This window comes from Dermacentor silvarum, chromosome 2 (genome assembly GCF_013339745.2).
Source record: "Dermacentor silvarum isolate Dsil-2018 chromosome 2, BIME_Dsil_1.4, whole genome shotgun sequence".
NCBI classification, from domain to species: domain Eukaryota; kingdom Metazoa; phylum Arthropoda; class Arachnida; order Ixodida; family Ixodidae; genus Dermacentor; species Dermacentor silvarum.
Window position 1 is genome coordinate 73,835,993 of NC_051155.1, and position 16,565 is coordinate 73,852,557.

The 16,565-nt window shown below is 42.7% G+C and overlaps 1 protein-coding gene across 2 annotated transcripts; it reads right to left on the reverse strand.

Annotated features, from left to right (window-relative positions):
* Nucleotides 1-557: 557 nt before the first annotated feature.
* Nucleotides 558-10,628, reverse strand: LOC119441566 (uncharacterized). 2 transcript variants are annotated; one of them, XM_037706175.2, is made up of 9 exons: nt 10,420-10,628; nt 10,254-10,331; nt 10,124-10,171; nt 9,953-10,007; nt 9,793-9,882; nt 9,657-9,714; nt 9,057-9,123; nt 4,185-4,308; nt 558-877 (listed from the first exon to the last, which is right to left on the reverse strand). In XM_037706175.2, the coding sequence occupies exons 1-9, from the start codon at nt 10,496-10,498 to the stop codon at nt 769-771; spliced, it is 708 nt and encodes a 235-aa protein (XP_037562103.1). In that variant the 5' UTR covers nt 10,499-10,628; the 3' UTR covers nt 558-768. The 2 variants fall into 2 exon arrangements, with proteins under 2 accessions (XP_037562103.1, XP_049517369.1); XM_049661412.1 differs by lacking the exon at nt 10,254-10,331.
* Between the last annotated feature and the right edge of the window lie 5,937 nt (nt 10,629-16,565).

Below are 16,565 nucleotides of genomic sequence, written 5' to 3' on the forward strand. Positions count from 1 at the left end.
TTACCCATTGCTTTTGCAATGTTGGCTGCAAGTCGCAGCACATACACTGTTGTCTAGACAGCACAAACAAAAAGGCTACGTAACACTTAAATTTCATACCACCAATAATTCTGTGCTCGAGCAGCGAAGTATTGATCTGGGGCGGTATTCTGTAAGAGTCTACCTAGTGGACTGTCCATTTCGCCATTTCTGCGACCGTTGATTCGCTGCAGCTTGACGTGCAGGAAAGTGCCAGCCAGTCTCCTTCCTGCACATCAAGCTGCAGCGAATGAACGGTCGCCGAAGTGGACAGACCACTAGGTAGACTCTTACAGAATACCGCCCCTGATCTCGAGCCATCATTACAATATATACAAATCTGATCTTAGCCTGCACACAGAAATAACAGTGGCATACTGTTGTTTCATGAAAACTGCAGAGATAGGAGCATGCATCATTAACTGTACTCGGTAGAATGGTCATATTTTTGTGACTACGTAAACAGCTCGCTATCAGTGATAAAATGGATGAAGAGGCCTTTTTATGTTTCCTAGGAAAAAGCAGCAATAATCGTCAAATTTGCTGGAATGTTTTATTTCATTCATCATGTTAATTTGCCATGACTCACAGTAAAACAACAGTTGAGTGCTACATCAATCTATAGAAAGTAAAATAGTTCAGCAAGGTCATGTATATGAATATAAATTAAGGTACACCAGGTATGTGTGATTCGTGGCTGTTATCACAGGCTCTTTGGCATGTTGGGCATGGTGATTTCTGGTGAGCTAACTACTCCCTACGTGAAAGACGATCAATCTCTTCCTTCAAATCGTGCTTCTGCAGTGCAAGACGCCTACGCGTAGTCTCATATTTGCTGACCTCTTCTCTGAAGATTTGTCTGCAATGGGAACAGAGAAGGCAAAGATATTGTGATTCAGTAATGCCTGCCGAAGAAATTCAGGCAATGCATTTTTTATTAGTCACAATGCACAAATCGTCAAAAGAACAGCATATGAAAAGTGTTTTTTTTTTCATAGCGAGCCAAATCCCAAAACTGAAACTAAGCCGGAAACACTGGAATTCAAAATTGGACTTTCATACACTTCGTTTGAACAATGAGGTTATATCAAAATGAGCCAATTTAGACAGTAAAATCATGCTAGAGAATTGTGCTTTAAACGAAAAAGCCAAGTCCTTTGTTTGTGCCAATCAATGTTATCCAATTGCAGTGCCCTAACGGCATTACGTGACTACACTGGTATGACATCTGCGATGCGACCTCTTCCGTGAACACGTCTGGTTGTTTTTGGCAGTGAAGCAGTCCCCGGCTATAAATTACGGTGGCTATGATGAAGTTGGCAACAAGTTGGCACTTAGACGAGGACCTTGAAAAGTATACTCACCGACAAAATATTGCGAGGCATGCGAGTATGGTTGCGCTACAAGGTGCGCTAGTGCAGCCAGCACAGCCGAGCCACAATTCCTAGCCATGCATTGAAATAAACCTGTGCAGGCGCAGTGGTGGTTGGAAGCAAGGCTTCATGTCGTCTGCTAAATTGTTGCTGACGGAGTCTGTGACTCCATGTGCTGGGCTGAATGAGGTCAAACTGCTGGCATTTTACATCTGGCCCACAAATGCAAGGCTAGCTTACTGCGAATGCAACACGCTACTGAAAGCAAACCTTACTTCACCTTTGTAACGCAGGCTTGATAAGCCCAACTAATGTAACGGACAACACGGTCACACCATCATACATCTAGGAATCACTGCGCGTGCACAGGCTTGCTTCGATGCGCTAACTGCGCCATCTCTCTGTGGTGCGTGTCCACACTCTCGCATGCCTCGACTTATGTTGTGGGCAAGTGTACGTTTGCTATGAGAACTCTAAAAGCTGTGCCTCTGCCGAAGTGTACCCACACATAGAAAGCATTGATATGCATGCTTGTATCACAGGCATCAGTGAAAGGCTTGAGCAAAATTTATTGAACTGTGGATAGCTTGACAGAGCAAGCACACTTCAATTTAATGGCTCGTGAAGCTTGTGGGTTCATCCATTGGGGGCCTAGCGAAAACCACACGTCTCCTCCAAATTAGCGGCGTGCTGTAAGATAGGACTTTTTACAGACGTGTAGTTTTGCGCTGTGCTTGCATTTGGCCAAAATATACTTACACAACATGTGTAACATGTTGTGTAAGTATGTACAACACGACATGTACAACACGACATGTACAACACGACAAAAGCGAGACAAAAGCAGAAATTTGAGATAGCCCAAAGCGCCTAGATTAAACATTTGTATTCAAAGTGGGACAATTTGTTGCGATACAAAAAAGACCCAAATTTAAGATTTAGTGTCAAACTGTACTTTAGCTGTGTATGGTAGATGGAGGTACGAGTCCCAGTTGCATGTCTCATTGCTGCCAATAAGCCCAGAAAAAGTTATTTTCCATTGACAATTAGTGGCTTCACCCCTATAAAATATTTGCATTTTTCACCACTTCAATTTTGACGGATTTTGCTCAAATTGAAAAAACAAAAATTAAGCACCATTTCACTGCTGTGAAGGTGGATTTCCAGGAAAGCAGTTTAGCACACAACACAGAGATGACACAGAATTTAGACCAAAGGTATAAGCAAATTTATTTCTCTTGAGTGTAGATGGCGGTCATCCCGATGAAAGACACGCACACACACTTTTATTTTGATCGGCGGCATACATTCGCCTATAAGACTAGCGCCACACCTCGGGGAGCCGGAGGAAACTAGACACGCATGATGGGACCGCCACCCTGGGAGAGCGGAAGGAAACTAGGCACGCAAGCGCTTGGAACGCTGACAAAGAGAGGGTGGTGCGAGCGTACACATAGACGACGTGGGTCGCATCTTTGAGAAACCCTTATTATCTACCTGAGAGTCTATGAATTTTGGAAATGGTGCTATTCATAACTTATCTACTGAAAATGCGTATCCCAGTGATGATACATATAAGCTTTTGCATACAATGGAGCGATTTTGCATCAAATTCAGGAGCTGAGTTTTTGCATTGGCAGATCTGTTCATGGACACGAAAAAATTCATAGAACCCTAGCCATTGACAGCTTCGCTGTAAAAACAATCCTCATATATTGGTACACTGTTTCAATGTCATGCTTGGTTTTCCTTTGTGTCTTCCACATGTTTCTTGTCTCAACAAGCGCAGGATATGTGTTTTTTCCTATTCCATGTGCACAATTTGGAATCCACACAAGTGGCTACGACTGTGCCTGGCAAGTAAACAAACTGGCAGAACACCTATTTGCACACAAGGCCAATCACACTTGTCCCAGCTCTGGTGGTTTAGTGGCAATGACATTATGCTGCCAAGTATGAAACAGCGGGTTCAATTTCCAGCTTCGTTAATTGAATTTCAATGGAGGCGAAATGCTATGATGCTCGTGTACTTTGATTTAGTCGCACATTAAAGAACGCTGGATGGTTGAAATTAACTTGGGGTCCTCCACTATGATGTGCCTCATAGCCCATGTATTGGATTTCGGACCTTAAACCCCTTATTTTGATTTTGACACTTTACTATGCAGAGTATCTGCCACATGAGAGGGAAGTTCAGACCAACATCACAAGGTACTTCGAATATATAAAGGATTCGAACACTGAATAACTTGAGTGGATTGTGCACTTTGTAATGAGGTTGAATTAATGGTATAGCTGGTTGTACACACCAAAACAAAAATATGGAAAGTCAGGTTTACAGCTACACTATTAATCACACGGCCCTGTGACAGTTTTCACAATCAATGATTTCCACATTCACCACAGTTACTGAAAGTGAAAATGAGGATTTATTTGGTTGGCTGCTAGGTTTTACCATCCTAGTACTACCGTTCGGTGATGAGGGGCACTGCAGTGCCTCTCATTATTACAGGTTTTGCAATAAATATTAATACTGCACTGTAAAATAAATACTGTACCAACATAGTATAATAATGAATTTTGTACTCATAACAGAATCATTTCACCAATTGCAGCCCTGATGATTTCCGATTCATAGTTCGAAACACTAAAAGTGACTTTTCAGGCGGTGCTGTTTCATGAATGCACCCTATTTCAAGAGGTCATTTTCTTTAACTCTTCCATTATTGAAGAAAGCAACGTTGGAGTGAAGTTGTATGCGTATCGACCACTTTGACATGAAGCACAACTCACAGGATTGCTTGCTGCTCCTCAGGTCCAAATGTGGCATCTTCTGCCGAGCAGTTGTTAGTGCTCTGTCCTTGCAACTGGTCCAGCTCAGCCCTCTTGCTCTCTAGACGTGAATCCAAGTATGCACCTACAAAGATAAGTCTCATGTGACTTTATCCATTCGCTATTCGTCCCGTTACAGTCAACAGGCCCTAAAGTTAATAATGCTGCATCAATTAGGTTTTCACTCGGGCGACAAAAACATGCAACAGTGGGGAACGTTCCCATCAAATAAATTTCCACAACGTCAACAAAAAGTATTGATTTTTAACACCGAACGACATCTCATACATTGCCACTTTCAATGCAAGACAAAGGTAATCATTCTCCTAAGCAACCTTGCGCAAAAACAAGATGCCCAACGTAAGTGAGAACTGAATGGCCATAGGAAGTTGTTAATGTACAAAAGTTGCATTTGGTTGTATATGTCACCCTTCATGGATCATTTTCATGAAGCATAGTTGTCATTGCTTTTTAATGTCAAGCATTGATCTGGAAACTGATAACAGCCATCAGCTAGGTAGCCAAAGTAGCAAGTTGTCTTTTTTTACTGTACATCCTTTCATATATAACAGGAGACTCTGCAAAGGCTAGAAAATTCTCTCACTGCAAGCATTCGTGACCAAAAAATTGTGCATCACATATGTAACATTAGGTCTCAATTTCAGGACGCAAAGTATCATGTAATTATAAGAAGGAAAGTGTTGCAGATCTGAACCTATTTACTACCAAACAAGCAGAGTGCCAAATCTCTGCGACTTGTGGATGCTGCGCACTGTTTCGTCGCAGTTGCTGTGCACTGCTGGCACTTGCGACCAAAACATAGCATGTCACATACAGGAAACACAAAGGTGCACAAATATTCTGCGATTTGATGTCACTTTAGCGCACAAGTTTTAATATTTGAAGTAGTTATTTCCTAGAAAGAATCACAGATCAAAAATTGTACTATTGCAAAACTCGTTGAGTGAGATTTCTATGGCCACACTACTGCATCCTAGCCTGCTATAAATATTTTCCTTTATTTTTATTGTTTTTTTTTCATTTATTTCTGGAAGTGCCCAAGAATAGCTTTAGGCCTTAGTATTGGTGCACTTGTGTTACACAAACAACAGAAAATAAAATAGCAAACAAAACAGAAAACCTGAAAGTACAGTGCTAACATGCAACAAAATATTGAATTACATTAATTACAGAAATCAGATAATGAGCAAATGCAAGAGCTGAAAATATCAACATTGTAACGCAAAGTATTTTGTTGTGTCCTATAAAACGGAGTATAGTAGTCATTGTGGTAGGATACTTCTGATGTGTATACAATCACCGAGGAAATCAGGCAGACAAGAGGGTAAAAATAGCGCAAAGCAGAGACAATGTATACCGCACTGCGGCATAGAAAAAGCAGAGAAAATGCTGTGGCCATTTATTATAAGGTCCATACTAACTGAATTGCTTGTGCTTCTTGAGATACACCAGAGACAAATCCTAATTAAATCAATGAAGCTCAGCACACAGTACTGTGTAATTCACAGTACAGAAAAATTTTTATTAACCAAGGGACACTGTTGCAATGTCCGATACTCAATACTTTTAGCGTTGCCACTATTCAAGCGAATACAGTCGAATGCCTCTGTAACGATGTGCTTGGAGACTACTCCAAAATCATTTGTTATACAGGTCACTTTGTTGTAAAGGTCGTGCACCACACCGCTCACAATAGAACCAAAACACAATTATTCCTTCGTTATACAGGTCATTTCGGTGTAGAGGCGTTCGTTGTAAAAGCGCTCAACTGTAGCTATCTTTGGGTCATCAGACCTGTTTTCTTTCATTACATCTAACCGCTCTTGTGGGCCGATTGTGAAGGCAGTGCATCTAACATTTCAAAGTGCTAGCTACTACGAGGAAAGAATGCGGGAGACTGGTATGTGATACATGCACCATACATTCCAAACAGCTACTTTGGCATGATAGATGCATGTGTGTGATTGTGGCCTAATGGTTACAGCATTGGGGTGCTGTGCTGGAAGACAGAGGTTCAATCCCACCATTGTTCACGCATTTCTTTAGAGCATTATAGGCGGACTTCATCCAGTGGAGCTACCTAACAGGAAGCTCAAGGTGTGTATCACATACGCTAGTGCATCACAGTGTGCACGAAATCGCAAGTTTGCAAGAGATACGAGGCATAGAAAGATCGCTTTAATAAAGCGAATAGCTTTTTGAAATTCAATAAAACTTCAGTTGGGGCTAGTTGGTAGATTGTATTTTAAGGTGAAAAAAAATGCAGCGCAAGCACCCAGGACAAACCACAACGAAGAGACGAGACAAGCACTGGCGCTGACTAACAACTGCTTTATTCTTCTTACGACAACGCAATATATATATATATATACACACCCTTAACCACGCATACGCACACAACACAAGACATAAATACGCATGTCACACCAGAGACACTTACCAAAGGCGTGTGCACAAGAAATTATATTCGGCAGAGTATAGGGACAAGGAAGTATCACTGATACAGTCATCTGTTTTATTTCTTTATGTGGAAAGCTTCCAGGGTCAGCTGTATGTGTTCATTTATGCTTCTGCCGAGAATCGACATCTCATAAAATTGCGGTGCACAATTGCGTAATCGGCAGGAATTAAGATGGGCAACAAGATGTGCACCTTTGTCTGCATTATTGGTTAATTTTTGCACATGTTCCCTAAGTAGCTCATTGATACATCGCCCTGTCTGCTTGATGCAAGTCTTTCCACATGACAGAGGGAAGGCATAAACCACACCGAAGGTGCATGGGATGTAGGAGATGGCGTGTCTGATTTGGCATCCATGCCTGCTATCACCACAAGTGCAAAAGCACAGCTTAGCAAGCTTGTTCAGTGCAGAAAACGCCAGAGGGACACCATACCTGCGAGAAACTCTCTTGAGTTGATGTGATCTTATGAAGATAAGGTACAGGCCTACAGGCCTGAAGGTTTCCACATTCAGCAGCCGTCCTCTTTACGTTTTTTTTTTTTTTTTCTGAATCAGGGCCTCGGCAACTGCTGTCAGGAGTGACATGGGAAACCTGCTGCCAAAAGTCGGTGCACCTGATCCTCAAAGCTATCCTGCATCTTATGCACACACAATTTTTTGAGAGCCAATTTCATACACGAGGACGCAATTCCTCTTTTTATTACTTTCGAATGATCCGACTTAAAACTCCAAGAGTTCCTTTTTTTTTTACGCGTGGTTGGTAAGCCCAACACACGTCATTCGCGGACCTCAAGCCTAAGGTCCAAAAACTCCAAACATTATTCTGGGGTAACTCTTGGGTAAAACAAGGCCTTGTCCGTGTTGCTTAATATCATTTAAAATCTTGTCAACCGTATCCCGGTAGGAAGAGTCAAACGTTAAAAACACTAAAAGATTATCAACGTACCTGAAACCTTTTAAAATTTTCTTCTCATTAAAAACGTGGTCTAAAGACCGGCCTACACTTGCTAAAAAAATATCGCATAAAACTGGGGCAACACAGCATGCAGTGCATATGCCATTCCGCTGTAAAAACGACTGGTCATTGAAAAGAATGCAAGTTACCTTAAGGTAATATTACAACAGATTAAAAAAATTCCCCACTGACAGCCCGGCATCATTCTGGAAGGGTATCGTGCCATTTTCCTCCATGCAATAATTTACAGAAGTCAAAAGTTCACGCTGTGGCACTGATTAAAATAAATCTTCTATATAGATCAAAATGCATAACCAATATCTTCATTGCCATGCAAAAACTGCACAACTTTATCCGATTTCTTCGTCCGGAACGGGTCGTTCATCGCTAGCAACTTTCATTTCTTCTGCAAGAATTGGCTTATGTTGTGCTGCCACCAACCAGACTCACTGATAATGCTTCTGAAAAGTATATCCAGCTTGTGCACCTTTGCCGTAAAATATAATGATAAACATATGCCTCTACTTTTCTCTATACCTTTAGCGAGTAACGTCAGTTCCATTTGTTGCAAAATTCTATAAACTTCGTTTTTATTCTTACCTCACGTTTCTTAACAGGTACAAAGTTTTTAAACACTGCTTGCAGCGCTTTTTCATTAAAAACGCCCTTTTTGACCACTACAAACCTTCCTTTTTTATCAGCCTGCAAAAGGCACAACTTGTTGACTTTCAGAACAGACAACACACAATGAACACTGTCAACTTCTAGGCATGAGGTTGGGAATAGCCAAAAGTTTGGCTATTGGTTTTAATTGAAAATCTATGGTTTATACTCAATAATTTTTTCTTTTAGAATGCACCAAGTGCATTCTTTTGCATAACACTGCTTCATATTAACTTTAGTACCTTTCCTTGAATGGCTACAGCTAATGCGTATTCATTTTATCCTCTGGCACTGTCAGGCACGCAAAACCGTCATTCACCAGCTCCTCCTGCTATCTCCATTGGCTGCTTTAAAAATATGTTGACATCCTTCAGCGGACGTGTATCACACGGTAGTTTCCTGTCAATACAACATGTGACTGTATTGATTCATCCTGAATTTTTCTTCCCAATTTGAAGAATTAACTATACAAAATTAAAATTAAATTATGGGGTTTTACGTGCCAAAACCAGTTCTGATTATGAGGCACGCCGTAGTGGGGGACTCCGGAAATTTGGACCACCTGGGGTTCTTTAACGTGCACCTAAATCTAAGTACAGATGGATGCGGAATACCACATTGTAGTCCTGCAAAGCCGCGTGCAATCTTTTTTTTTTATCCCCAACGTTTCCAATGCACAATAACTGGGCAAAAATGGACAGTACAATAAAATGTACAATGCTAGATCACTTACAATGCTGCTCTAGCTCAGGCATTTGAATCCTCAGGGTTTCTGCCAGCTTTTCATGCGTCTCTGGAGTCTAAAACACAAGAATTTTTTTTTTTTTTTTTTTGATAAATACAGCGTGACATATGGTCCGTTTCACATGGTGCGATTTTGCAGTGCGTTTTTCGCAGCTGCGATTTCCGCAGATGCGAAATTCGCAATGCCGTTTCACATGGATCTACGGCAGCTGCGTTTTTCGCATACTCGTTAAGCATTCTGACTGGCGATAACGTATGAGCGAGCCGCCTCCTATTGGTCGTCTGCTTCCACCGCTACAGTGGCTACCAATTAACGCATCTGCGTTTTTCGCAGAGAAGTTCAGCACGCCGAACATCGAAAAAACGCACGCACGAAGGGTCCGGCGGCCTATTTTCCCCAGCTGCGAATTCGCACGTGCGAATTCGCAGACAAAATCGCACCATGTGAAACGGGCTTTAGTGTGAGCACTATATGGTCAAAAGCTACATTTGGAGTAGCAATTTTGTTCCGATTTACAACAAGCTAACAAGGAAGCAAGAGTAGTACGAATGCTACTCAATGCTGCGAGATAGGGTTATATTCTCTTACCCACACAATTTTTTCCAACGCGTTACAAGTTCCATTGATATACTGCTCAAAACTGGTTCTGAAAAGAAAAAGTAAAAAAAAAAAAAAGGTTATTATATAATAAGGAAAAGCTCATTGGCCACAAAGGAAACCTCACAATTTCTCAAGTCTTGAAGCCCTTTCCTGACGAATTTTTGTTGAAAGTTCCGTAATCCTCGTAGAAACTCCTTCATTTGCTTTCACGAACCTGCAACATGAGAGGCAGTCATCGGGGTATGAAGTTGTGGACAGGTTCTAAAAACGCACAGTGTACTCACTGTTCACATTGAGTCTGGAGGGTGTCAGTCGCAGCCTTCAATGCGTCAAGTTCATCTGGGATTTTAAAAAGAGAATATCTCGTTCAGAACAGCTAGGGGTGAAACACCAACGCGTACCCCGAGTTTGACAGGTAAAGTAGCATTTAGGTATGAAAGGAAGAACAGCTTTACCTAAAGCACTGATGTGTCGTGTTTTCAGAGCAGCAAGTTCATTTGCCACTGTGGAAACGAAAAGAGAAAACAAATAGAACCCAGCATAGTCAAAAGTTTGCACTAAATGTCATTCCAGAAGAATGCGTACCGCTCAAGATTTCATTTCTCAGATTCTCTGAGCAGTGCGTTTCCAGCGACCGCAAATACTGTTCCACGACCGCACGCTCTAAAGGCAAAAGTGAGCCGTTAACACGTCAAACAATGCGAGGGACAAACAATGAACGCTCGAAAGGCGTGTCGATCGGCGAACGCACCCGCTTCAGCACTTTCCAGGAGACTGACGACACGCGATGACCTGGCAGCACCGGAGTTCTCCCTTCTGTCGTTAGACATAACGGGGATTTAATGCCGAATCCTACTCGGAAGCTCCGCAACGCCTCACAGGTTTATCAAACTAGGCTGTAGTGGCTGTAGTACGGCCGTCTGCTGCGCTTGTCGTCTGCACACTGGCCCGCACTCGGCTCGCAGCCTTCTGGCGTAGGACGCGTCTGTTGGCTCACGTCACAAGAGGACGTCCAAAAAATTGGTCATTTCGCCGAAACGAGAAGTTTCAAAACAATGAAATGAATAAAATTTTATTTTATTTGCGGAAGGGATAGTAAAACATGTAACAATGTCTGAAGAATGTTTTTTATTACGTATTTTTACGCGTTTTTTTTTGGCTTTTTCACTTGCTTTCGGCATTTGCAATATGCTCAAGTGTGGCCTTCGAGATCAGCTTTTGTTGCTAAGAGCGAGCCATCACTGCGAGTTGGACACCACCTGTAAGCAGCACATTGGCGTGTTCGTGGTTTTGCAGTGTGTTAGAAAGCGACGGTGAATTATTATTGCCACCAAACTTTCGCTTTTAGAATTTTTTCTTCACGTCTAACCACTGTTTCAAATTAGCGCAAATATCATAGCTTAGCGTAACCTCCGAGATTGTAACGCACTCGCATGCATAGAGTGAATAAACTGACTCTAGAAGCTCTAGAGGCAAAGCTTGGCCAAAAAAAGAAGGAACCGCTAGGACGCCGCCATCTTGTAACTTGACAATGGGGCCAGCGCAATATTTTTTGGATATTTTTTGGGCATTGGCTAGAATGACCTCTAGCTTCGCGACCCATTCGGATCTACTTTGCTGCGTGAGTTGCGGACGCTTCCCCATCGCCATGTGCATCACGTTCGCGCCGCGACTTGTTTCAAGTTGTGTGTTACGTTCGAGTGCGTGGTCTAAGCATGGTGCCATGCGGGCCGGAACTTTTTGTCGTGCCTTCGACTAGCGTTTGTACTAAAACAGCTGATAAAAGCATGCTCAACCACAAAGTGAGAAGTGACTGCGCAGCCTATGACAACGTGAGTAGAAAAAGCGTACTACGTGGTACCGTATTCTCGCTCGTGCTGTCGCGTTTGGATTAGGGGCACGTCGAATGCGGTGTTGAGTTTTTGTTATCTTTGCTTAACGCTGCAGTGAATGACCAGGACTTGTTGAATTTTGTTCGAAGGCTACACGTTACTGTGAGTCGGTGTTGTGTTTTCGGTCATCACGGACAGGGAGAACCATCAGCGAATAGTCGCGGTCTACCGTGTATTCCGTCGTCGGCGTGGTTGCAGAACGCGGGTCCTCCGAAAAATGGTATGGCAGTATTTGCTCGATGCTGCTGCAGGGAACTCGTTCGAAACTCGGGCTTTGTAGTGCCGAAAGCGTTGCCCACCGTCTGCCTTTCCGTCTAGCCGTTGTATTGCAGTGTCCGTTATGGCACCTGTTGCACGCCTTCGCAGTTTTCTCTGCAACGCACAGAATAAGGTCTTCACAGTTGAACTAAATGCGAGCCCTTAGGAAACCCTTTTTCTGTGCGTTTACGTGCTTTTCAATGTGCTGCTGCGCTGTTCAGCAAACGGAAATTAACTGACGTATTGGTTTAATGGCTCAGGTGTTGTGCTGCTTAGTACAAGGTCGTAGTTTTGATTTTCGGTGGGAGCGGAATGCCAAAATTGTTTGTATACTTGGACTTAGGTGCACGTTAAATAACCACAGCTGGGCAGACTTGAACCAGAGCTCCACTACAATATCCCCCATAATGTACTGTGTAGATCTTGCAGAGTGAAATCCAATAGCTAAATTCAAATTCTAAATTTCTGTGGAGTTTTTCTGTCGACCACAAGTTCACAGGTTCGATTCTCGGCTGTGGCAGCTGTATTCCCATGGATGTAGAACACAAGAATGCCTTTGATTCTGGACTCAGAAGATTTTGGTGCTTGTTAAAGTTCAGTCTGATTAAAATTAATTTGGCAACGCTTTGCCAAATAATTTAGGTATAACGCTTGTACTGACTATTGAAAGAAAGACAGCCAACTATAATATGCTTTTGGTGTATAAAAGGATGACGCTTAGCACGTTGGAAGGTTGGGAAACATCTGATAGGCAAGTTTTTTTTTTTTTTTTAACGGAAGATGGCGAAGAACTAGGCGTGTTCTCATGCAGAAATACATCCTGGACCCACAGTGGGTGAGCCATCGTGCCGTTCTCATCCTTGTCATATTAGACCAGCCACGGCGGCCGCATTTCGATGGGGGTGAAATGCAAAAATGCCGGTGTGTCGTGCATTGGGTGCACGTTGAAGAACCCCAGGTGGTGAGAATTGACGCGGAGTCCCTCTTTACAGCATGCCACATAAACAGATTGTGGTTTTGGCATGTGGATCCCAGACAAAATATAAGGGAAATATGACCAGCAAGCGCTGTTTTGGGTGCACCTGTCGCTTTCCTTTGAGTGGCATGGTACATTTCTTATACATTCTTAAACATGTAATGTCGCAAAATTTTTCGCTTCTCATTCATTTCATGGTCAATGAATGTTCAGCCATCCCACACTCCAGAAAAAAAGAAAGAAGAGAGACAAGCGTCAAAGCGCCCCAAATCATTTACTATATTACTTGTTTCTACATTCTAGTTTTGGTTTTGGTATCCAGGCAGTAGAGGCATCATGACGTTGTGATACACTGGCTCACTTCATACCTGCGATTGCTGCAACTGCCACACTAGAGCACTGCCAGAAGATGCACAGTGCTCCGGTTTATGCTTCTATGAGCAACGTGATCGTTTCAGCCTCATTGCTACATGACGTTGCCAAAATTATGTATGTGTCGTTAAGACTTCACAACAATGTTGATGATGCCAGGTCCGTCATTTTGAGACTAACTTTGGTATCAAGTTGAAATATCAGTGTTTCCCAACCTTCCAACGTGCTAAGCGTCATCCTTTTATACACCAAAAGCATATTATAGTTGGCTGTCTTTCTTTCAATAGTCAGTACAAGCGTTATACCTAATTATGCCGAAATAAATATTGCTGCTGTAAATATATGCGTCTGCTTTTGACTATTCAATATTATATACTTACTATTTGTATTCGATTCATATTTGAAAGTGTTGATATTTGCCAACCTCTAGTATTATTGTGAATTGCAACATCATTAGCATGATCATTTGCTGCAATCTAAGACAAGGGAGCATCGTGTTCATGGTGAGCAAAGGAATAATGGTAGTTTCCATTCAAAATGGTATAGGAGATCTTATAACATTTGAAATCACAGGGAAAGTGGTTTTAGAGTGACTGTGAAAGTCTCAGTACTCTTTTATTCATTCTTGAAGCATTGCTGTTGAAGCTAGACAGTGAGATGCAAGTGAAGGAGGTTCAGCAACTGCACTCGCTGGAGAGTGCACATTACAACAATAACCACTAATCCTTTCCTTGTGACAGTGTGCGAAGGACACTGGTCTCCATCTTGCAAGTCTCTGTGCTGTGTTGTCTTCTCGACGGCTGCTGAATGCGCAGTATACGATGTGCATGCGCAAAGGTCCTAACTTATCATGTATTGCGGTGATGTGTCGTGTACCAAGCAGTGACAAAGCTCTAATACCGCCATTATATAGATAGTTACGCCAGGAACCGTTTTACGCTGCTCAAGGATATTGCCTGTGTATGCCTCCTACCTCCAGCAGTGCTGCAAACCACTCGCAAGATGGAGTATAGTGGCAAGGTGCACTAGGCTCAAACTCAATGACACTAAATTTTTCCGTCTGAAATGGCTGATAGTTTCTGATACTTGCCAGTTATGTATGCAAACGAAGCATGCCTGTTTTCGTGGCCGAGCAGCTGTGGCACTTTGCTTCAAAGCATAAGGTCATGGGTCCAACCCTAGGCTGTTGTGGCCACATTCAAATGCGAGAAGAGTTGAGACGGCTGTAGGGGGGGACCTAAGTTTTGGCACAACCCCAAGAACACTGGGCCTATGCTCAAAACTAATCCACAGCCTCCCCCCTCAATACTCAATGAGCTATGCTCCGTTTCATGCTTAGCAGGCAATGCTGTGGTAGCTACGAAAGTAGTGCTATCATTGCAACCTTCCTCCATGCATTTCTTGAGGCAGTTCTTAATATGCGACACTTTCTACAGAATAACTACTTCATATGTTACAACTGCAACTTATGGATTCAAGGGTACACCAAATCCAATATTTGTGCAGATGTGTGCTTTCAGTATGTGACATACTTTTCTTTTTTTTGTTGTCAGTGCAAGTAGTGTACTGCGGCTGCTGGTCGCAGGAAAGTGTCATTCTGCAACTTCAATGGTAAATGGGTTCAGATATGTGATGTGTTTTTTTGCAGTAATTACATCATATTTTGCGACATTAAACAATGAGACCTAATCTTACATGTAATTGCATGATTTGTATCCACATATTCTTTTCATGTGGCGTACTTTTCTTATTGTCTCAAATGCAGGCAGTGAGGTACCTTTAGCCTTTGTTGTATGTACTTGTATGTATGAATTATAGATGTAACCCTTTGGAGGCTACTTCACGTATGCAGTACCTCTTGATAGGAAAAGAATACACATTATCGAGCTGTCTCACAGCCATCACTGAAGATTTCTATGCCTCTGCAAAAAGTTGATTTAAATTCTTTTATAGATTTTGAAAGAGTTTGCCTCGAGACATGTGAGGGATAAAAGAAAATCAAAGAAAAGCTTGTAATTCTGCCTCGGGCAGGAACTGCAGCAATACGTCTGTCATTGAATGGGTGTAGTTTTCAGGTCTAGCTTCAGTTCAGCCGTTCTTAAAGGAGCTGAGAAACACTTTTTGAACATAGTAAGAAAATTATGCTGAACTTTAGACCAGGCCCCAGTGAACATGTGAGGCAAATATTGCACTGCATGCTGCAGGGAATTTCTAATCTCGTGTCAAAAACAGCCAAAAGATCTCTTGCTCTCTCCTTAACCATGTCGTCAGCAGCTACCTAATGAGCAGGCAAGCGGGCTGAACAGGTATTGGCGGATTTTGTGGCCGGAGAACATTCACAATAATGCTGTTATTGCTAATTTTGAGTTAAATAAATGAAAGATATATATTCCCAAGATCTCAAAAAGACCAATAAAGTATTTTATCTTTACATTTCTGGTCTACATACAACAGTTACACATAGCTGTGTCTGCTGCACATTGCCTGAAAGATTGCACCGGCGTGCTGTGTAGTGTAGCTACTGTGGCCTCCACGGGTTGCAGTGACAAGCCCTATTACTGGTGAGACGCTCTGATTTGTCTCTGTGGGGGGCGTAGCTCTAGGAGTGATGCGAGGCAGTCCGAGCGCCCATCTATCATTGATAGAACAGTGCGCACGCCAAAACCGGAAGTAGTGTCATGAAGAACTTTTGAACGGGGCCTTGCCCTCTTGCCATGTCACCTATGTAACTCCCAGTGCACAAGTGAAGATTAAAGGAGAGAGAAAGCTGCACATAGTTGCGATAATGATCTCTAATTCCACTTTCACTTGAAGGATTCGAGAAATATTTGCGGCAAGAGATTCGTGAGATGTCCTGTAATGTTAGGCCATTTTATGATTAGTTAAAAAGTGTTTCGGGGCCCTTTTAAGATCTTGAGCCTGATCACCTGCATTCCAGGCCACAGCCATAGCAGGTGTCGAGCTTCTGATGTTGCCACAGGAGGCGAGCATTTGGGCCATGTTCCTTAGTCGACTTTTGTCGATCCCGAAGCCCAGGTAGCGGGTTATCGTTTCTGTTATGACTGCTGTATGTATATGTATCACATAAAAATATGTGCGTGTTTGATGCAGCGCTCCAAGTGCTCCTAGCATGGTGATTCCTGGCAGCCTCGAAGGACGTTGATGAACATTCTTTGTTCCACTGCACGTTGAGGTTCCCGGCTGCTTCGCCATTCAGCAAGGAGCGAGCACCCAACTTCATGTGCTTGCAAGGTAAGGACGTCTGGGCAAGCTCCCCCTTGACATTTTCCAGGCCTGCACGTCACTTGACATGTTCCCATAGTATATTCTCAAACTCCCCTTCCCATGTCCAGCCTTGACTTAAAAAAAGTAGGGAAGCAAGGCCTCTCAACTGCAGTT